Source organism: Aphelocoma coerulescens (assembly GCF_041296385.1).
Source record: "Aphelocoma coerulescens isolate FSJ_1873_10779 chromosome Z unlocalized genomic scaffold, UR_Acoe_1.0 ChrZ, whole genome shotgun sequence".
Taxonomy (NCBI): Eukaryota; Metazoa; Chordata; class Aves; order Passeriformes; family Corvidae; genus Aphelocoma; species Aphelocoma coerulescens.
In genome coordinates, this window is record NW_027184085.1 from 71,143,169 (window position 1) to 71,165,371 (window position 22,203).

Consider the following 22,203-nt stretch of genomic DNA (forward strand, 5'->3'; position numbering starts at 1 on the left):
AAAATATCCAGGAGCTCCTCTGCGTGGGCTGGGCAGCCTGGTTTGCTGGGAAAGGCCACCAGGCATCAGCTGGGGCACTAAAAGCTGTGAGATTGATTAGCTTTTTGGGAACGGGTGTAACGCTTTTGGAATGTAAACCACACACCCGCGTAACAAATGGTACATAATCTACGGAAGTGAGCACCCCGGTGTGGGTGATTGGAAGAGAGGCCCCCAATGCCCGTGGTGCTGTAATAAACCGAGGTCGGTTTTCTAAGTCTAACTTTGATGCCCAAGTTTTCTTTCTCCGTTGTCTCTGAGGCCGGGACTCGAACCCGCGGGCCGGAAGCTGCCTGGGGTCCTTGCTGAGCCGCCCTGCCGGGACTCGAACCGCGGTCTCCGTGCTCGCCGGGCTGCCCCTCGTGGTGCCGGTCGGTATTTTGGTCAGGCGCGGCGAGGCCAGCCCCCAGGGGTCCTGTCGGGGGAGGCTATAGGCGGCGGGTGCAGCGCTTCCGCCCTCTTTTCTCGCTCGGCAGCCGCGCGGAGAAGATGGGTGAGCGCCGCGCCTGACCGCGCCGGGGCCGGGAGTGGGGCTGGGGCTGCGGGACCCCCGGCGGTGCCCGCAGCGCTCCGCAGGCGCTGTCCGCCCGCCCGCAGCCGGCTCGGTGCCGTGCAGGCAGCGCTGCGGGCGGGGAGGCCGCGTCCGCCATTACCCGCCGCATGTCCGCCATGGCCTCACGCCTCCTTCCCCTCATGGCTCCTTCCCCCCCTCACCCCCGCCTCGTCTCGCCCCGCAGGGAAGTGCCGAGGCCTCCGCACCGCTCGGAAGCTGCGCAGCCACCGCCGGGACCAGAAGTGGCACGACAAGCAGTACAAGAAGGCGCACCTGGGCACGGCGCTGAAGGCCAACCCCTTCGGGGGCGCTTCCCACGCCAAGGGCATCGTCCTGGAGAAAGTGTGGGTGCTCCCTCCGGGCTGGATGGGGTCTCAGAGTTCCCGAATACGGAGGAATAGGGATTGGGGGTGCTTTTATTCCTCCCCCAAGCACTGGAGGAAAAAATGCAGGAATTTATTCAAAAAATGAGGGAAAAAAATAAAATATTTTAGGCAAAAATTAGTGGAAAAAAAAAAAAAGGGAGGGGTTGGCACAAATTACGGCAAAGTTAGAAACGTGTGGGGTTATTTCAAAAATCAAGGAAAATGGGGATTTTTGGCAAGAATTTGAGAAAACAAATTTTTTCTACAAGTAGGAAAAATGGGGAACTAGAGTCAAAAATAAGGGAAGAGACAAGGGTTTTTTTTGCATGGGTTATAATCCGGGTTTTAGGCACAAATGAAAATCGTGTTTATGTGTCATAGGTCCTACCTACTTTTGCCTTTTTCCCCTCTTTAATAATTTATAAGTTTCACTGGGATGCTGCCAAGGCTCCGTTTTTTTGAGCACGGTTTCTGTGATTTGGGTTGTTGGGGAATTCTTTTCTTTAGGTTTTTGTAAGCATTTTACTGAGTTAGTCTGGAGATGATTTAAGTTTCTGTTTGGCTTTGGAAGTGGTATTTTATGTATTCATGTATAAATCTGCATTAATATATATCATGTAATATTGATTGAATATTAATTCAGCACTTTTAAACAGCTCAGAGGTGTTGAAGTACAGGTAGAGTTTACACGGAATACAAGGTAAAAGAGTTAATTGTGGGTGATAATTGATGACCCTCCTGGCTCTCCACGCTGATCTCTGTGCTGGTTGGTTTCCCTTGCAGTGGCGTCGAAGCCAAGCAGCCCAACTCTGCCATCAGGAAATGCGTCAGGGTCCAGCTCATTAAGAACGGGAAAAAAATCACAGCGTTCGTCCCCAACGATGGCTGCCTGAACTTCATCGAGGTAATTGTCAGGAAGCCTAAAATGTTGTGAGGAGAAGGTGTGAATAAGGGATTTATTCTGTTAGTGCTGATTCAGTCTGTTAAGGGGTTTGTTCCCGTGGATTTCGGCCAACACCCTCGGTGTTCCCAGGCTGTCCTGGGGCAGGGTGGGCGCAGCTCGGGCGGGAGGTGCTCAGGGCCGGGTCTGTGCCCGCGTTTGGGGCTCACAGCCCGTTCTGCCACAGGAGAACGACGAGGTGCTGGTGGCCGGCTTCGGGCGCAAGGGCCACGCCGTGGGGGACATCCCGGGCGTGCGCTTCAAGGTGGTCAAGGTGGCCAACGTGTCCCTGCTGGCCCTCTACAAGGGGAAGAAGGAGAGACCCAGGTCGTAAATGCTCACCAGTGTGACAAGATCACCAATAAAATTTTTGATTTAAAAGGAGTGCTGTGCTCGTTATTCAGGGGCTGCTGGAGGAGGAGAGGGGGCGGTCTCAAAAATCTTCGCATAGAAACTGAGGTAATGTTTCTTCCTAGATCTGGCCAAAGAAACAGCCCAAACTGTAATGTTCCTCTGGGACTACTAATCAGGAATCAAAACATCCTCTCAGGGGAGTGGAAGCTGCATGAATTTTAATGCACACTTGTAAAAAAAAGTCTTCTTCACATCAGAAATGATCACTGAAGTGGTGGAAATGGTGTTTGTGGCAGCAGTTCTGGCCTCTGGTGTGAGCACAGACCTCCCCAGGTTTGTGCCCTGAAGGGATTATTGAACCATCAGCCCAAAGAGTTCCACCCGGTGTTCAGTACAAATTAACTATGGTTATTTTGGGGCAAGTCTGCCCAATTTGAGGACACCGGTTTTAGTACACTGACTTAGGTGTCTCTGAGTTTCTACCTGCTTAACCCAAAGAAAAATACATAGTTGTTCAGAGGCTTCTTAGTGAAGTAAAACCTCAGAGTCTTTACTTGGCAGAAGTCAGAGTGTGAACACTTCCCTCATTACAACTGCAGCTCATCTGCCTGGTGAGGGAACAGCTCTGCTTCAAATAATTCATGTATTTATATAGAAATTGATGCGGAACTCAGTAACTTACATGACAATGGGGTAGGAATCTACGAATACGTTGAGAATCTCTCCCGAGGTTCGTGTGGTGAAACTGGGGAAGGCAGAAGGGCAGGGGCCTCTCTCCCCTCGCGGTTCTGCATCTCCAAATTCCAAAGGAGGAAAACTCAGCGGCCGCTGGAGCAGCTCCCGGCCGGGCGCTGTCGTGAGGCCGCGTCGCCACCAGATGTCGCGACAGGAGCGGGGAGGGGGACAGCTGAGAGGGAAATGCTCGAGCCAAAAGCTTGTGTGGGCTTTGACAAAGGAAACAGGGACACTCGGCCCGACGGGGCTCCAGAGCAGCAGGAGAGCAGCCCCGGGCTGGATCCGGGCTGGGGATGGGCAGATGGAGAAGCCCTGAGGGGCTGTGGGGGAGACCTGGGACCCCAAACCCCTGAGCTGGGACCCCAAACCCCCTGAGCTGTGCTGGGACCCCAAACCCCTGAGCTGGGACCCCAAACCCCCTGAGCTGTGCTGGGACCCCAAACCCCTGAGCTGGGACCCCAAACCCCCTGAGCTGGGACCCCAAACCCCCTGGGCTGGGCTGGGCCCCAGCGTGGGCAGCAGGGCAGGGGGGATTCTGCCGCTCTGCCCCTCAGCTGAGCCCCCACCTGCAGAGCTGCCCCAGCCCTGGGCCCAGCTCAGGAAGGAGCTGGAGCTGCTGCAGCCAGGCCAGGGGAGGCACCAGGATGAGCAGAGGGATGGAGCAGCTCTGCTGGGAGGAAAGGCTGCCAGAGCTGGGCTTGTTCAGCCTGCAGAGGAGAAGCTCTGGGGTGACCTCACTGGGGCCTTGCAGGGCCTGAAGGAGCTGCAGGAAACCTGGAGAGAGACAATTGCCAAGGGCTGGAGGGACAGGAGCCAGGGAATGGCTTCCCAGTGCCAGAGGGCAGGGCTGGATGGGAGATTGGGCAGGAATTGTTCCCTGGCAGGGTGGGCAGGCCCTGGCACAGGGTGCCCAGAGCAGCTGGGGCTGCCCCTGGATCCCTGGCAGTGCCCAAGGCCAGGCTGGACATTGGGGCTGGGAGCAGCCTGGGACAGTGGGAGGTGTCCCTGCCCATGGCAGGGCTGGCATGGGACAGGCTCTTAGTCCCTTCCATTCCACCCATCCTGTGATTCTGTGATTGTGCCAATGCCCAGGAATAGCTTGTTTACCTGGAAACTGCAGAAAGAACTCAGAGAAAGATGACCTGAGCTAAGTATCACCACCAAGTCAATATTAGAGGGGTTTTAAGCCTAAATAAATATGTGTTACATACCCCAAAATCCTCCAAAACAGAGGGGAATCCACATCTGGCCATGTTTCCACCTCATCACCAAAATAAATTAGTATTTTCTGTTATTAAAGCAGTTGACCAGCATCTGACACCAGCAATACCCGACTGAACAACAACGCTGCTACAGGAGATGTTGTTTTCTAACACACTTGAGAAATGTGTTAAGAGGCTGCTCTGTAAATCCATTCTCTGTTCAAACACAGCAGTGAAATCCTCTCTCGTCTTAAGGTGAATTTGTCTTCAGGAGGTGACAGCTACAACGAGCTCTCAAGTGGGGAACTGAAAGCTTCCTCGTGGTGCATTTTAAGATTTTAATGAAATCCAAGAGATAACAACATGTGTGACACCTTCCTAATCCTGCACACTCAATACAGGGTTACTTTTGCAGCTCTGAGCTTCAGGTATGTATTTTTTTTATTCTAGGTGGTAAGAACTTATCACTAAAAAAATGCACTAAATTCCTTGAAACACTTTTAAAAGCCTACATGTTACTAAAAATAGGTATAAATACCCATACACACGCTGTTCTCTAGAAGAGAGTATTTTTGAGGAAATAATTGTAACTTCACCATTCAGAGGGAAGCGCAATTGTCCTTCCTTTGTGCTGGAACTGAATCTGTATGTGTGCAAAATAAATACAGATGTCCAAACAGACTCGTGAAACCATCATCATCATAGCAAACGGGGCAGGGGGGGAAGTTAGTGAGAAAGTCTCACTGAAATTCATGGAGCTGCAGCAAGAATTGATCCTGATTACTTCGCTGTACTTAGCTGTAATTAAGTACCTCCAAAGGAATGTTCCTGTTAGTAACCAAGGCCAGGCAACCTCAAATCTCTTGGTAGGGGGTTAAATTCTTACCTGGTCATGCTGACACAAATGAGGGATTATGTACGTGGCTACCAACTGCATTCCACAGAAAAACACATTTTTTGGCTGAGGTGAACACATAAAATTACTTCCTCTTGATGATGCTGGCAACCCAGGGCAGGTATGAGACTGTTCCCCTACAAGAAGTCCCCAGAAGTACAGAACCTCCCTCAATGTGTCTTCCCAGATTAGCAAAGATGAACAACTGAGCAAATTCACAAACCTAAACTGGAAATTTTCTCCTTGGTAGGATGCAAGAGTTCAAATAATGCATGTAGACAAAACCCAGGCGCAGATCTAAGGATCTTCAATGGGTTCACTTTATAATGAATCACAACATAAAATATAATCACAAAATAGTGCCACAATTCACTTGATTTAAAAAAATATATACGTATGATTTTTGTACATAAAAATTCTTTAAGATAAAGTCATTAAGGTGTAAGTATAAATGAGAAACTGGGTGCCTACCTCCCACCCCAGCCATTAAAAAGGAGGTATCCAAACAGGCTTATTTATCTCCTTGATCCCAGATATTTATGTTACCCTGTATCTGTTCCTCTATCTAACCCCCGTGTATTAGTACTAACCGACCTGAATTTTGGTGTTCCAGGCAAATTTCAGGGAAACATTGATCCTGATGATGACACTGTGCTGTCACCTCGTTGTTTGTGGTGTTAGGAGGTTCAGAGTCGTGGCAGGGCAGCGAATTCTCTGTTTGCTCTCCTATTTCATGGTCCTCATCATCAGCCCCTTGTCTGAGGCACTGAGGAGGGGTTTGGAGGGGCCTTTTCAGCAGGGAGGGAGCAAGGCAGAGACAGCTCCAGAATCTGGGAGCAGCTGGAGTGCCCAGCCAAGGGAATGTGTGGCTGTAGGACACCCCAGTGACCCCTGGGAGAGGACGTGTGAACACGGCCTGGGGCTGTCCCTGACAGAGGAAATCCTGAGTGCACTACAGTCTGCAGGACCCTGTTCAAGTAATCCTCCTCCTTGTTTACAAATGCTAAATTAAGGTAGAAAGTAATGGGTGCTGAGAATTTTCCCATGTCAAATAAAAATGTTTATTCCCCTTTAAATATAAATTCCACATTTTGAGGGATGAGTGCTTCTACTCTTCTGTTTCAGGGTATGACAAGTGAAAATCACAGAACAAAGGTGAACATTTAACAGCTCTTAAACCTGCTGTTACCTCTTTTTGGTGGTTTTTCCTCCTGTCTAACTCTCACTTAAATTTAAAAATGGGCTGTGGATGCTATTATCAAGCATGTCTTACCAAAAGTGTCAAAAAAATCAATGTAGCTGTGGGCCATATTTTGTAAATCTTAGACAGAGGAAATGGCTTTTCAGGTTGTTACGACCCTGAACAAAATAAATTATGTGCTTTCATTATTAATTCCAAATGACTGGCAAACAAACTCTGCACCAATGGAATGTGAAGGACTGCACCCTGTATTCCATGTCCACCAATGACAAGTAATGGAAATTAAAAAACATCATCTGAAGAACCAGAATGTGGATGCATTTCACACTGATGTGGCACGCACTGGACTCTGTGTGCAACTGACAACTGCTGAACGTACAAAGTGAAATCTGTGGTTCCATCTCAGCTGCTCAGACTCTGTTTTATACTGCAAATAAAATGGGATTGGGAGAGAAGCCAGGATGGGTGGTAGGGAAGTTCCTTGTAATCTGGTTGTCGGTGGCAGCACCACCAGGCAATTCCCCAAAAATCAACAGCTGTCAGGGGAGGCTACAGAAGCAGTGCAGGGTAGGGAGCAAACCTGTGAACAACCACAAGTACAATGAGAAACACTAATTGGGAACAGCAGCAGCTCCCAGGGGGCACAGAGAGCTTCCCTCGCAGGCAGCGGAGCACGGCAGAGCCAGATGTTCCCCACGGCTGCTCCAGGCACCTGAGCTCCAGAGCTGGACGTGTTCTCTCAGCTGCAAACTCCAAGGGCTCTGTTTGTCACAGTCCCGACCCCGTTTGCTCCCTGATGCGTGCCGTGCCTGGGATATTCCCGGGATGAGGATGTTCTGTGGGGTGGGGAACACGGGGGTGGGCCCTCACCAGGCTCTGCTGGAGAAGGTGGTTCCCAGGTGAAGGAGTCTCAGCCCATACCCTGACTGGCACAAGCTCACACCACGTCCCACAAGCACTTCTGTGTGTTTATATTGCATTTTCTGCCCCACAGACGGTGCAGATTTTCTAAAGATAGGTTCAGTAGATGCAGCAGCTCGGCTCTGTGTGCATCTGTGTGCAGCCTCACCAAGGGCACAGGCACAGCAGGCAGGACATGAGCGACTTCAAGGGCCAGTGCAGTCACAAGGGGGTCAGGGCTGGGTGGTGCTGGGGAGGCGTTACCACAACTGCAGCCAACTCCCACCATCACCAGTGGTGAGTTCTGGCCACAGAAAGGGCCATGAGCAATCATTTCCACACTGGCATGGCTGACCAGCCAGGAAGGATCCTTCACCTTCATCCCCAGGGAAGTCTGCAGCAGCTTCATCACAGTCTAACCACCACCAGTCCTTCAGCTCTGGGCTCTGAAGAAGTGACAGCAAACACCAAAAAGGGATTACATTAAAATCCTTGCAGCAGTTATGCCAGACCCCAAACCCTGTGCTGGGGGAACCAATAGAAAACACTTCTCCACACCTGAGGGAGACCCCAGGACATCAGGGACCCTCTGGACCGATGAAGGGTGTCAGCAATGGGCTGAGCCCCTCTCTCTGCACAAATTTTCATTGCAAAGCAAGTGAGGCAGCAAGGCAGACAAGTAATGAAAACAGGGAAAGGTGAGTCTCAAATGAACTGAACCATGAGCTTCAAAGGAGGAGGTAATGGTTCTGCCAGTTCCCCATCTGATCTTTGTAAAAGGAGGATGGGAGAGGAAAGGTTTCCTTTTCTCTTACCTTTCAACCGAGTCAGTGTCTGTGCTCTGCTCGGGTGCCAGCTTCGCGTAACTCAGAGGCAGATTCAGGCCCACAACTGGGCCTACAGTACTGAGCCACAGTATGATGTAATTTGTGTGTCTAGGGGGAAAAAAAAGACAGAAACAGAGCCATAAATATATTATCCTGGCTTTTTCTGAACTGCAGACAGACTCAACAGTCACAAATAACTTCAGATGGGGCTATTCCTTCATTCTTCCTATAGCAAATATATTTTAATGTTCAGGCCTGAAATGACAATACAGAAATCTCATTCTGCTTGGACCAAGAAAGTGGTTTTGGCAATTTCCACTCTGCAGCTGATTGACTTCACCTGCATTGCACAAAGCCTTGCAAGGCCCAGCAGTGCTCCTCACCTGTGGTGTTTCTGTGAGCTACCCATCACGGCAGAGATGAATTCATTGGTTCGGCAGGGGTGCAGGACAAAGAAAGGCTGCCCGAGGATGGGGTGCTCCTAAGGGGGAACAGAAGTTGCTCTGTTACGGAAGGAAAGAACAGAAAACTCATCACATGCATTTGGAAAAGACAAGGCAAGGTGCAATCAGCCCCTGATGCAACTTTTCTCACTTCCGAATCTTAGCTCACATTGCTCTTCCTATGACAGTCATGACAAATTAATATATACTGTATATATTACACATCATTCATACATATTGTCTGTTAAAAGGGAAGCAAGACCAGGAACCAGGCTATTGGCACTATTTTAGTCAAAATGTAATGGTTTGAGAAAGTAACTCAAAGTTACCGTATCAGCATTACCGGCTGCAGAGTGGCAAAGCTACTGTGTAAACCAAAGTCTGATCAAATGTAACACATACACCCATCCCCTCAGGAGAAAAGGTCTTCAGCAACCCTGAGCCCTGGTATCTTCTCAGGCTGGTGCTGGGAAATACACATGGTTCAGTTTGGAGAGGGAGCAAGAAGGGAGAAGGAAGTGCTCTCAAGGTGGCTTTAACTTCCACTACGTGGCATATCCTCGTTCTAGCCTAAAAAGAGTCTTAAAGCAGCTGCTCTCCAAGGAGCCCAGTCAAAACTGTCCTGAGGAAGAACAGAAACTTGTGTTTTGACTGCTGAGCTTGGAGTCAGACACAGTCCCTGCCACAGGGCTGGCTCTGCTGTTTCTCGCCCCGTCACTGTGGACACGGCACCGCTGCACACTCAGCCCAGGGCTCCACAAAGCTTTTATGTGATCCACATCATTTCATGTGATGAGCAGGACAAATGCTCTATCTCAGAGCCACAGCAGTGATCCCACCAGCTCCTGCACAGGACCAGCATCTCCCGCCGCCTCGGCGTGTCCCAGGGAAACGATTTTCCTTCAGTGCTGCCCAGGCCACCAGCACGAGCAAACCCCAGCTCATCCCCACGCTCGAGGAGCCGGGAATGCCACACTGGTGCTCTGGCAGGGATGTCCCCTGTCCAGCCTGGCAGAGCTGCAGCCAGACCCCTGAGCTCTGAGGTGTCGCCTCAGCTCGGGCTGAACTGCTGGCACGGAAGAGAAGGTGCTCACAAAGGCTTCCTGATACGCAGGAAAAACTCCTCCTGCAACCAAGAAACACAGCCTGGAAAACAAACCAGAAAAGCCAAGAAACAAACCCTGAATCCTGCCCTCTTCAGCAGGTAGCACATGTTCAATGCTATTAACTATTAAACAGGGGCTCTCACAGCTGAAGGACACTTGGTTCTGATGCTGAAAATGTGCTCAAGAGGATCAATCTTCATGTCTAAGAGAACTTGAAAAAACTTCCAGAAGTGTCAGAATATACAAAAGAGTGTTCAGAAAGCTTTGTTTCACACTGCAAACAGGTAACTCGCATAAGAATGCTACCATCTGCTGTTGTTAAAAGTGAATTGATGCACTTTTTCTTTGAGAAAAAGTAGTATTTTGAGTTAAAATCCCCTTTTCACTATCCGCTAGCTCAAATTCACTTAGGCCTCCAAATGATTCTAGAAAATACATAGATTGTGCCAATGGTATTCCTTAAAGATAGCATGTATAGTTAAAATAAAGAATATTTAAGTAAGGAAAGTTAACCAAAAAAAAGTAAATTGTGCAAAAATTTCAGCAGCACACACTCCCAGAAAGAAGAGAGAAGTAACTGGGGTTTAAGTGACTTAGCTATTTGAACAAGGCATGAAGATAATTCCCAAAGCTGAATATTCAGCCTGAAGTTATTCCCAACTATCCTGACCCCCAGTATTTGATTCTGCCCTGCAGGTCTTGCTTCAGGAAACCACCAGCTAGTGACACACGGAGGCCAGACCTGATTTTTTTAAAATAGCTCATTAGCTTTATATTCTACATCTACATCTTTCTTCTTTTAGTCCTTCCCCTTCTTACAGCATGACAACAGAGTGACACTGAAACCATTCCCAAACTAAGAAATTCCATGCTACTCAAAAGACAGGAACATGTCACACACTGACAGGAAAACCACAAAAGTACAAGAGATCACAAGAAATCCTGAGCCAAGAGCCATTAAGGAGCAGCCTTTAAAAAGGAAAAAGGCTGAGGTGGGGAGGAGAAGCTTGTGGAGCATCAGGGAAAACACTCTGAAAGCATCAGCTGTGATTCAGTCAAAATCCTGCCTTCCAAATCCTGTACACAATGGCATCCCTGTGAGGCTCTGATGTACACTCAAGGTTAAACCACTGACACAGCAGCTCTGAGGAGGAAGCACGGGGATGCTGCCAATAAAAATGCAGGAGTTATCAAAACCCAGGATGATTTCAGAATTGCTAATGGGCTACAGAGCCTCTCCCTGCCAGGCTCCAGCCCAGGGCTGGCCCAGGAGCCCCCCTGCCCTGAGAGAGGGTGGGGTGTCTGCAGTGGGATGAACCCCAAGTCCTTCTCAAACACTGTCAGAAGTGTGAAAATAAACAAAAGTCTGTGCTGCATCAGCTTCATTAGCATTGGTTCACTATCTGCTGCAGTCCCTGGCAGAATGATGACACTCCACATGCACTGAAATGCATCCTGACTAAAATACTAGGGCAGCAATACTACCCTTCATCTATGCTGGTCGGTGCCAGTTACACCAAAAATATGAAGTCCTACTGGGACTTCATGAAAAAAAAAAACCCAAACCAGTACAAACAGTATATAAGAATCATCCCACTTCTAGTTTACAATTAATCTTTCTCCAGTCAGTCATGCACCAGAGCAGTGTGAGAGTTTCAAGCCAATTCCCACAAGCACTCACTGGCGTTGTACTGCAAGAACCCATTTGCAGGTCGCCCACAACTCTTCTGGGCAGTAAAGCTCTGACACACAGTTCATTTGAAATCAACAGCATTATTTTCTTGGATCTGTCTATGATTTTGGATCTATCTACCTATGAGGCTGATTTACAGCACTGCCTGTTCAGCACCGTAAGCTGGAATCCTTCACACATCTGCATATCCCTCTGAGTCTGACTCAGCTGAGACGGGAAAGGAATACTTCCACAGGCAGGAACCAGCTCCACTGAATTTGGAATCTCAAAATGTTGCTTCATTTGTTTTCTGTAGGAAGACCTCTCTCCCAGGTGACCTCAGAAAAGATGTGTGGGGATAATCTGTGCCTGATGCTGTAGCTGTTACCTCAACTCCTCCCATTAAAAAACATGGAAGAGAGAGATGGATGAAAGACATGAAATGTTTCATGGGGTAGTCTGAAAATGAATCAGAGAGTCCTGGAATGGTTTGGGTTGGAAGGGACCTTAAAGCCCATCCAGTGGCAGCCCTGCCATGGGCAGGGACACCTCCCACTGTCCCAGGCTGCTCCCAGCCCCAATGTCCAGCCTGGCCTTGGGCACTGCCAGGGATCCAGGGGCAGCCCCAGCTGCTCTGGGCACCCTGTGCCAGGGCCTGCCCACCCTGCCAGGGAACAATTCCTTCCCAATATCCCATCCAGCCCTGCCCTCTGGCGCTGGGAAGCCATTCCCTGTGTCCTGAAGCTGGTTTGCTCAGGAGTGCCGCCCCAGGCTGAGTTTGAGCGAGCGCTGGCAGCACACAGCTCTCTGCTCTTTGTCTGTGCAGGTACAGCCCTCCCCGCACAGGTGCTGAGCTGGGAAATACCACAACACAGATCTGAGCAGTGGCAGAGACTGGGCAGCTCCCAAGCACAAGTATAATTACGACTAAACTTCTGTCAGATTGGATTAAGTCATTTTATCAAGCAGTCTCCATGTCGGATTTAAACCAAAAATAAACATTACTTCAGATAACGGGTAATTGTCTGTAGGTTTCTGTACCGTGCTCTGCTGCTCTCCTCCCCAGCCAGCAGGAATTTTGTTGTCAGTGTATCTCTTGTAACAGCACCATTTATTTTCTCTGTCATAACTGGAGCTCTTCCAGAGGTAATGGCTTCTATTTTCTCCAGTGCTACATTAAACTGCCTTCAAGCATCCATCACAACATTTATGGTCTCTCCATTGATGATAGTGCAGGGGATTTGTGCCTGAAACTGCCTCTTCTCCGACCTGGTTTGCATGATGTTGCTTTGCAAAAATAAATTCACTCAGGGGTGTCAAAAATTTCATGCAGGATCCTACCAGCAAACACCACAGCCAGTGCCAATTGATTCCAGACATCTCCCCAGCAGCATCCAAAACCCCAGTCACCAGGTCAGAAAAAGAAGGCAGAATTAATAAAATATGTCCCACATAATCTCTTCCATTTAGGAAAAGGAAATAGTGATGCAATTAATAAAGAGGATACAAGTTTTTCCCTTCCTCCCAGATTTTGACCACAGTTACTGAAACAAATGGCTGGGTTCAAGTAAAAATTCTTCACTCAAGCTCATACCACAAGTAATTTATGTTCTTGATTTCATGGTCTATCTTCTTTTTCATTCCTTATTTTTATACACATCAATAATAACTTACTTGTTAATGAAATCCCACTCTGCACATTCAGAAAGAAGGCAGGAAGATTTCTCTCTTCAGACTGACCCCCAGTCCCCCAACCAGAACAGTAACTGCACACACAGAACTTCGAACGTGTGGGACTTGAGGTCAAGGGGATTTTCCTCTAACAATGGAATTACTACGATGGAAACTCTATTACTATGGAATCACTGTGCTGCAAGTGCAACGTTAAGGAACTGTAATCATACAGAGAACTTTTATAATCCTGACAGAACGTGTAAATCACAGTAATAAAGCTGTTGGTAGCACAGTAATTGACAAGGGCTTCTCCATCCTACTGACTTAGGGTTACACTGGATATTGGGAAGGAATTGCTCCCTGGGAGGGTGGGCAGGCCCTGGCACAGGGTGCCCAGAGCAGCTGGGGCTGCCCCTGGATCCCTGGCAGTGTCCAAGGCCAGGCTGGACATTGGGGCTGGGAGCAGCCTGGGACAGTGGGAGGTGTCCCTGCCATGGCAGGGGTGGGATGGGATGAACTTTCAGGTCCTTCCCTCCCAAAGCAGCCTGGGATTCTGTGACCTGGGACAGATACTGTATTTATGGTCACTGACTTCAACTCACGCCCAGAAGCCGAGTCACCCTACTGGCACAACTGAGACAAGTTTCCCCGACTTTGCCATAAACAACAGACACCCCACCAAATGCAGAAGCTGAAGATGGAACAACCTGCCTTGCCTGCAACAGGTGCTGAGGAGTGACCAGGCGAGGGCCACTGGCACAGCTCTCCTGCTGCTCTCAGACAGCCAAAGCTGATCTGCGCTGGCACCGGGCAAGGGAAAGCACGAAGGGGCCCTGAGGAGACAAAGACGTGCAAACTAGCACCAAAAAGCAGATTTCTGTGGTTACTGAGCCTCTTTTTGTCGGAAGAGGCAGCAGAGTGGTTCCATTTACACTCCAGCTCTTTGCAGACGAGCAGTTGCAGTTGCCCCAGTGATTTAACGTCCCCGTTCCCCGTGTGCTCCCAAAGACACGCAAACAACTTCCGTGACAATTTTGTATTAACACTTTTACTACTTCCAACACCACGCAGCCAATTAAGCTGGATCCTGTCCTTCTTTCATCAAACACAAAGTGCAAACCAAAAAGGCAATTAAATGGCTCCGTTTTTCTGAGGAAAGCAGAGATGCCTTGGCAAATCCCACAACGCAGAAATATAAGGACACTTAACACAGCCAGAATTCCTTTGAGATGAACCACGCCTACCACTTTGCATCTGCTGTTCCAAATCCATCATGGATCCCAACGAAGGTGCCTTCCAAACCAAACCATTCTGTGATTCTGTAATTCATATTTTATGCCCCAATTCTGCCTGATTCTAGAATATTTACAGCTTTGAAAAGGTGGTGATTATTTTTTACGTTTTGTGACTTTATTTTTTTTTTAAATAGCTAACACAAGATCCCTGAAAGGCAGGAGAGGTAATGCAGGACAAGCAAAACAGTAATCAAGAATAGCCAACACTGCTGATCTGTAATTATATATTTTATATATATATATAATAAGGTTTGAATTATTAATTTTAAGAACAGGAGGAATCAAAGCAGTAGGTGACACCCAGGCATGTTTCTAAAGCTTAACAAGCTTCTTTTAAGGCTTTAAAGCTTCTCACAAGCACGTAACTTATGCATTTAGGGTTTTTCAAGAAAACTTTATACTTAAAAATTGGCAGGTCCATAGTTACATTGTCAAGAAATGGCATCTCAGCCACTTTCCTAAGAAAATAAACAGATGATTCTTCTTCCATGCTTGCCAAAAGTAGATTAATTCAGTTGTCACCATTTTTGTTATGTAGCATATAGTCTTAATTAATTACTATTTAAAATCTGTTCTTAAGTTATGAGATTCATCTAAGGTGCAAAACTGAACGATCCAACAAGCTGTGGAAGTATGGAAAAGACACTGGAGACAGATTTCCTACCCTGATTAAAAAATGATAAGGGGAAAAAAAAAAAAAAACAACCCAAACCCATACTGGCATTTGACAGAAGTGGCCTGGAAGGGTTCATCCCATAATCCCAGGCATTCCAGCGGGTGCTCCAGCAGTGCCTCCTGCCTCCCCCAGCAGCAGGCTGGGACAGCACAGGCCTGGGCTCCCTCTGTGGCTCACTCCCCCTGCATTGCTCCAGCAGATCTGCACCACAGGCAGTGGAGGACACGCTCCTGCCAGGTAATTTTGCACCCCTTTATGGACAAGTGGCCTCATGGATTTGTCTAAATGGCTTTGAACTGCTGACACCACCGTTGCCACCACTCGAGAGCGCAGGTGCTTAGGTATAAACCACTTTCTGTTAGCACAGATACCCAACTTCCATTCCAGTGGCACTTCAAATGCTTTTTTTTTATTAATAGAGTTAGAATAAAATATGGTTTCCAGTGCCTTGTGGCCACTCCAGTGGCCTTTCATACGGACCTGAGTGTGCCATATATGATCCTCACCCCTTTCATATCGTGCAATCAGTGTTGATGTCTAATTTAGGATTTTTCCATATGGGGGGAATGTTCAGTAGACAGATTCATTCCTGAGGTCATGATGGGGGGGAAGACAGAACAGCAACCCACCTCAGCTTACAAGGAGAAATGCCAGACCAGGCAGGGAACGTGCTCTTACAACTTACTCCACAAATCTCTGCTTGGGAAGCTCTCTGGAAGCAGAACCACTGATAGATAAATTATCTGTAAATGCAATGCACGGAACTGAAACAGATTTTCCACAGAAGAAGAAAATAATCAAGAGAATCAATACTATTACATTGTAATTTGTTCTGTTAATTATGAATCAGCGTGGAAAATATTACTGAATCTTTATTTCAGAATAACTCAAGTAACAATAGAAGTGGGACTTGAAAGTCTGTCCTGAATTATGCCCAAGAAATTGGCAGGGATCTTCATACTGCTTTTATCTCTACATGAAAATCATTATAGAAGCCTGGACTGGTTTGAGTTGGAAGGGACCTTAAAGCCCATCCCATCCCATCCCACCCCTGCCATGGCAGGGACACCTCCCACTGTCCCAGGCTGCTCCCAGCCCCAATGTCCAGCCTGGCCTTGGGCACTGCCAGGGATCCAGGGGCAGCCCCAGCTGCTCTGGGCACCCTGTGCCAGGGCCTGCCCACCCTGCCAGGGAACAATTCCTGCCCAATCTCCCATCCAGCCCTGCCCTCTGGCACTGGGAAGCCATTCCCTGGCTCCTGGCCCTCCAGCCCTTGGCAATTGTCTCTCTCCAGCTTTCCTGCAGCTCCTTCAGGCCCTGCAAGGCCCCAGTGAGGTCACCCCAGAGCTTCTCCTCTGCAGGCTGAACAAGCCCAGCTCTGGCAGCCTTTCCTCCCAGCAGAGCTGCTCCATCCCTCTGCTCATCCTGGTGCCTCCCCTGGCCTGGCTGCAGCAGCTCCAGCTCCTTCCTGAGCTGGGCCCAGGGCTGGGGCAGCTCTGCAGGTGGGGGCTCAGCTGAGGGGCAGAGGGGCAGAATCCCCCCTGCCCTGCTGCCCACGCTGGGGCCCAGCCCAGCTCGGGGGTTTGGGGTCCCAGCCCAGGGGGCTTGGGGTCCCAGCTCAGGGGTTTGGGGTCCCAGCCCAGCTCGGGGGTTTGGGGTCCCAGCACAGCTCAGGGGGTTTGGGGTCCCAGCTCTCCCCCACAGCACCCCCAGGGCTTCTCCCTGGGCTGCCCTCAGGCTGCTCATCTCCAGCCTGTGCCGGTGCCTGCAATTGCCCAGACCCAGGCCCTGCTGAGCCCCTTGAGATCCCCACGGTCCCACCCCTCGACCCTGGTCTCCACCTGGACATCGCCTCATTGACCCCAAGTCCCCATGTGAGACCACCCAGCCCACCCCTCACCCACCAAGGGGTTCTCCACCAAACCCATGGGTCTCCAACTCAGAGACAAGGATGTCATGTCAGACAGTGTCAGGTGCTTTGCACGAGTCCAGGCAGATGCCATCAGCTGCACATCTGCCAGCTGATGCCAGCTCCATTAAACTTCTGTATTTACTCTACATTTAGTATTAGTTCATTATTTGGTCTTTTCCTTCTATGCAATTAGCTGGACTAGATTATTGTCCATGAAGTCTTATGGGGAAATGCATGACTAAACTGTAGGGCAGCTCAACATTATTAATTAATGGATAGTTTTAAAATAAAACCTCCTTGGTAGCTTGTATAGCTTGTTTTAAACCCCAGGAGTTCAACACATCACAGAAGATTTTAGTGGGAAATAAATACCCATCCAGCTTTGCCATCCTTGTATTTTCCCCCTGTCAAACAGCTTTCCAATCTGTACTGGTAAGACTCCCTTTTCTCAGGAAGTTGTACTAATAATTTTCCAAAAATATTAGCAGGGGATCCATAGCAACTGTTGATACGACTCAAAACCATTAAGAGCGATCCTAGCAACCTTCTGTTAAGAAATACTGTATACAGCCTCCCCCACTCAGCAAAATCCCACAATATGGCAAGAAAAATTTGTATGTCTAAGAATAGCTACCTACACACATTTTTCAAACTGACTGAGCCGTAATGATTTAAATTCTCCCTATCACATTTTCAGCAAAATGTGCCTCTACAACACTGTATCAATGTGTTCTGTTCAGAGTTTTGACTCTTCCTCCTTTTTTAAATCACACTGTTAACATCCTTGACATTTTAGAAATAATGTTTATTGATTTTTCTGTTAACACTGCTATAAATTAAGTGATGTAATGGACAGGATTACTGAGGTACTACAAAGAATGTGTCCTCCAGATTCTTAACTCCTGGTTGAAAAAGACTGTGGATTAATTCAGAAATAGGTGCAGTTCTGTGCTGTGATTTCCGTAGTTTCGGTTTGGTTGACTACTTTTGGATGACAGAAGGGACATATTAAAACTACCTGCTAAGTATCAAATGACAGAAGGAAAACACCTTGTTTAGATTAAACTGAGAAATGAATGGTAGACAAAGATGCAAAATTCCTGGTCAATTACAATTATTCAGAAACTTAAGATACAGTCAGTATCAGAATGGTCTGAGTTACTTCATCTGCAGCAACAATGAATTGTCAAACCAGGAAAATGCTGATTTTTTGTTGGCAAATCCAGAACCAAGGTGTCACAGAGGAAATGTGTCCCCTCCCATGGCTGGGAGCACTTTGGTAGCAGAAGTAATTGCATCTGAACAGCATTGGTTAAAAAGGAGTGGGGGATGTATGGACACATATGCCCCGCAGCTCCCAAGGTCCTTTGGAATCCTGACTCACAGATCAATTTTTTAGGCTATTTCTGCAGGATCTTCAAGTCACCAAGTTTTGTTCTTGTTTTATGGGGTAGTTTTTCAACCCTTGAGCCTCCTGTAATAATGCAATTCGATTTCTACCCTTGGATGTTTGATTTTACATTCCATCATCACCAAGCATTGATTAAGCCTTAGCACATACACTTGATTGTGTTTACGACTTTGTTTCCTCAGGGGAAGGTCAGGCTTTATGACAACACCACTCTGTTAAAAACAAAATTGTTGGTGATGCTACTGACTGTGATCAGCTTCATCCATCAGCCTAAAAAATTCCCTTGTTAGTTTGCTTCCATACTGAAAAAAATTAATGGAAGGCATGGATTAGCACAAGTAACAGGAATCAAAAATGGACTTGGTCACCTGTGTTCATAGAACTAATTACATTAATACTCAGCTTCATCATAGTCCTAGAACATTTGTCAGAGTGTTGTCTCTCCCCCTGTTGAAGTCCTTCTGCTTTGTCTACACTTTTATACTATCCATCAGGGAAAAAAAATTATGAAGCATCAATAGTGTCTTTGCCCTTTTTTTTTTTTCAATCCCTTATTCCACTATTGTTAAATTTCAGAAGGTGCCTGAGAAAGGAATGGGTCTCAGTTTACCTCCTAATAGGTGATTGTACCCATCAATCCAGCACCATTCCACACACTCTGTGGAAAAAAAACTGGATGTGAAGGTTACACCAGCACCCTGGGTCACTTCAAAACAGGTGCGGAGCCCTCAGCCACACCAGGATGAAAATTCAGGCCCTGACAATGCCTATCCCACACCCATCCTAACAAAAAAAGCCTCTCAGTCTTGTATTTCCAACTCCACAGCGAGGACCCAACCACACAGTCTGAAGTTCTGGCTATAACCACAGAGTCACTTTCTGCTGCTTCACATCTCCCACTCATCGTCAGAAAGATTTCCAAAACGATAAAAGGTCAAATGCAGCCTCTACAGATTAATTCAGTATTAGCTATCCATTTGTTTTTTTTTAATTCCTGGTTCTTACACCACACACTACCATGTCACAAAATATGTTCACCTTAATATTTGGGAAGATTTCTCCTCATTTGTCTCACTTCTGCTCTCCACTCTCTGTTCTTTTTTTTTTTTTTTAACTTTTTTTCCTGTTCCTGTGGGGTTTTTTTCTCTCAATTTACCTCACTATTTTAGCATTTGACCATGGCACTTTTGGGCCTTCTTAATTGGGACATTACACCTGCTATTTACTGCATTCATTACACACAGAAGGCCCAGTAAGTTTGAGCTGTTTAGATGACACCACTATGTATTTGTGTATAACCAGTATCTTACACACAATTAATATAAATATTATACATCATACACATAATGTATGTTAATATATTATTTAAATTACTAATATAAATAACTAACACTAAAAAGCACCCACCAAGTTACAAGTAAACAATTCAGGAGATGGGGCTGCAGTATCTGTAATTCCACTTCTGAATCCTCCTAAAAAGAAGCTGAAAATCACAGTTGGCAACGTTTCTGGAAGGCAACAGTAATCCATAAATACTCCTTAATTTTCCTGTCATTGCAGAATTAAGCCACTTCCAGCTCACACAGATCTTACCAGGTGTGCTAAATTGATGTCATTATAAGTCATCAGGAAATACCCACAGAGACCTGTGGCAACATTTGGAAGTTTTGTTAAACAGCTGTGTGTTCTAATTGATTTGTATTATTTAAAACAGCTAAAGCAAGTTATCTCCGGATGTAGAGAAGGGATGACTGAAGACCCCAGGGAGATTTAACTCACAAGAAAGCCAATCACAGGAACTTCATTTGAGCATTTTAAGATTATTACTAGAGGAAGTGCAATTAAATCATCACCATTTATCAATTATCATTATAAAATACTATGCAACCTTATCATGTTAATTTATTTATGAGGAGGTAACTAGTTGAGTTCTGCTTTTTGCAGTAATCTAGTCAGGGAAAATATTTCAAGACGCTTTCCCTGGAAATGAGCATAACTTCCCACCACAATCAAAAGCAACTATAAAAGACCAAATTTTACCTAAAATTTGCAAATGTCATATATCTTCACTCTCTGGAGCTTGTCTCAGTTCCTGAGATATATTTTATTATAAATGTATTCTACCACAGAGAGCATAGACCAAAATATAGTTGTATCAGAAACGTGCACAGGCCTGGCACCCACATTTCATAAAATACATGGGAAAAAAGTCCCAAAAAAGTCAGTAAGCCTTTCTTTTCCTGGTCTGCCAATCACAGTGTATATCAGCCCTAGTTAAAAGTTAAGTAACACATGTAGAACCCTTGACAAGCTCAACTTTTCTTCCCAGTGGTGGAGTGCTTGTAGCATTTAAAATTTCTATCTCTTTTGGATTAAAATCCTAAACCTTTTTACTCTGCTGCTCATGTGTACTGAGTGCTCAAGCCTGATTTGATGAGTTTGCCCAGTGACTTGCATTATAGGATCTGTCCCTGCAGGCAAAGCCTAACCCACATAACAAAATGGGTCAGCAGAAAAGCAGGGAGGCAAGACAAAACTCGGTGTTTCAACTCAGAACCCTGATTCATTTGAGGGTGAAAAGCAGTCTTTTTCTTGTAGACCTGACTCTTGCTTTGATCTGAGGCTTGAAGGCCAGTTTTTATTATGTTCCATAATCTCCTTATTCAACAGAAAGTCACATTTTGCAGCTGTTAACTTTGCTAATTTCTCCAAAATGTTCTTCGTGTGCTTGCCCTGGACTCAGAGTTCGCTGTACCACCTCAGGAGAGTGTCCCAGAATCAGATTCATCACTCCACACATTTTGCCACCCAAAACTCTTGTTTTTGCAGGCATTTTTGTGTATGTATCCCACACACCCCTCCAGTTATTAGATGCAGGACAGTTTTCACTTTACTGTCCCTTAAGAGGCAAAAATAATCCCCGTGTGGGAGTGACCTCATTTTCCTTTTGGCTTGCACAACTCTGATTTCACACATTCCAAACATCCCGTTTATGCTTTATTCTCAGTAGTGTCACATTATTACATTATGTTATTAAAACCTAATTTCCTCGTCTTCATTCACAGCCAAGCCAGGTAATTAATGCTCCATGTGAAAAGTGTGTATTAAAAGAAGCTGCCAGCTCACAACTGGAATTCAGACACGCACAGCAATCACCAGAACACCCATGGCTTGGTAGGTTCTCAGGAAGCTGTTACAAGATAAATAATAGTCTGTGGCTGCAAAAACAAGAATGCTGCTCGTGTTCCCATGGCTCAGCACCATCTACAAACAGGCATCCTGTAATTAAACTCTGTTATTTGAATTAAGGGAGCACCTCTAGGACTCGGTGGATGTTACATCCTTGTCATGCCGCTGTGGCAAGAGACCTGAGTGCCTGGAAACAGCTAAAATCAAAATATGGGGAAGGGAAGGGAAGGGAAGGGAAGGGAAGGGAAGGGAAGGGAAGGGAAGGGAAGGGAAGGGAAGGGAAGGGAAGGGAAGGGAAGGGAAGGGAAGGGAAGGGAAGGGAAGGGAAGGGAAGGGAAGGGAAGGGAAGGGAAGGGAAGGGAAGGGAAGGGAAGGGAAGGGAAGGGAAGGGAAGGGAAGGGAAGGGAAGGGAAGGGAAGGGAAGGGAAGGGAAGGGAAGGGAAGGGAAGGGAAGGGAAGGGAAGGGAAGGGAAGGGAAGGGAAGGGAAGGGAAGGGAAGGGAAGGGAAGGGAAGGGAAGGGAAGGGAAGGGAAGGGAAGGGAAGGGACACTGGTATCTTGGTCTGATGGGAAAAAAACTCACTGAAGAGTCTCAGCTCTTTGTCAGATTTGCACGTGAGACCTGGAGCAAAGGGAAGACACCAGAGCAAGCAGCTCAGCTCTGAGCCATGTGTCATATTAGACAGCAACAACTTATTTTTTGTTGAGAGACCAATTTTCCCTCACTCGATCTTGAAGCTTGCAAATCTATTTAAAACCAAAAATTACACACAGTCTTTTTTGGTAATTTGATTACCAGACAATTCATGAAATGT

General features: G+C 47.0%; 2 protein-coding genes across 2 annotated transcripts in view; one reads left to right on the forward strand and one right to left on the reverse strand.

The window, feature by feature from the left end:
• Positions 1–439: 439 nt before the first annotated feature.
• On the forward strand, positions 440–2,278 carry RPS23 (ribosomal protein S23). The gene is made up of 4 exons (XM_069001478.1): positions 440–532; positions 777–936; positions 1,741–1,861; positions 2,085–2,278. The coding sequence occupies exons 1-4, from the start codon at positions 529–531 to the stop codon at positions 2,229–2,231; spliced, it is 432 nt and encodes a 143-aa protein (XP_068857579.1). The 5' UTR covers positions 440–528; the 3' UTR covers positions 2,232–2,278.
• A 3,109-nt stretch (positions 2,279–5,387) lies between these two features.
• ATG10 (autophagy related 10) overlaps positions 5,388–22,203 on the reverse strand; it is a 61,780-nt gene continuing 44,964 nt past the window's right edge. The window contains exons 6-8 of the mRNA XM_069001477.1: positions 8,395–8,492; positions 8,000–8,119; positions 5,388–7,630 (exon numbers count right to left, since the gene is read on the reverse strand). Of these exons, the coding sequence (XP_068857578.1) occupies positions 7,618–7,630; positions 8,000–8,119; positions 8,395–8,492 (231 nt within the window). The 3' untranslated portion in view covers positions 5,388–7,617. The remainder of the gene's footprint in view (positions 7,631–7,999; positions 8,120–8,394; positions 8,493–22,203) is intronic.

Excerpts from the sequence above, each read along its gene's own strand:
- RPS23 (XM_069001478.1), top strand. Across the intron at positions 937-1,740 it reads GGCATCGTCCTGGAGAAAGT|TGGCGTCGAAGCCAAGCAGC; the intron begins GTGGGTGCTCCC and ends TTTCCCTTGCAG. Across the intron at positions 1,862-2,084 it reads GCTGCCTGAACTTCATCGAG|GAGAACGACGAGGTGCTGGT; the intron begins GTAATTGTCAGG and ends GTTCTGCCACAG.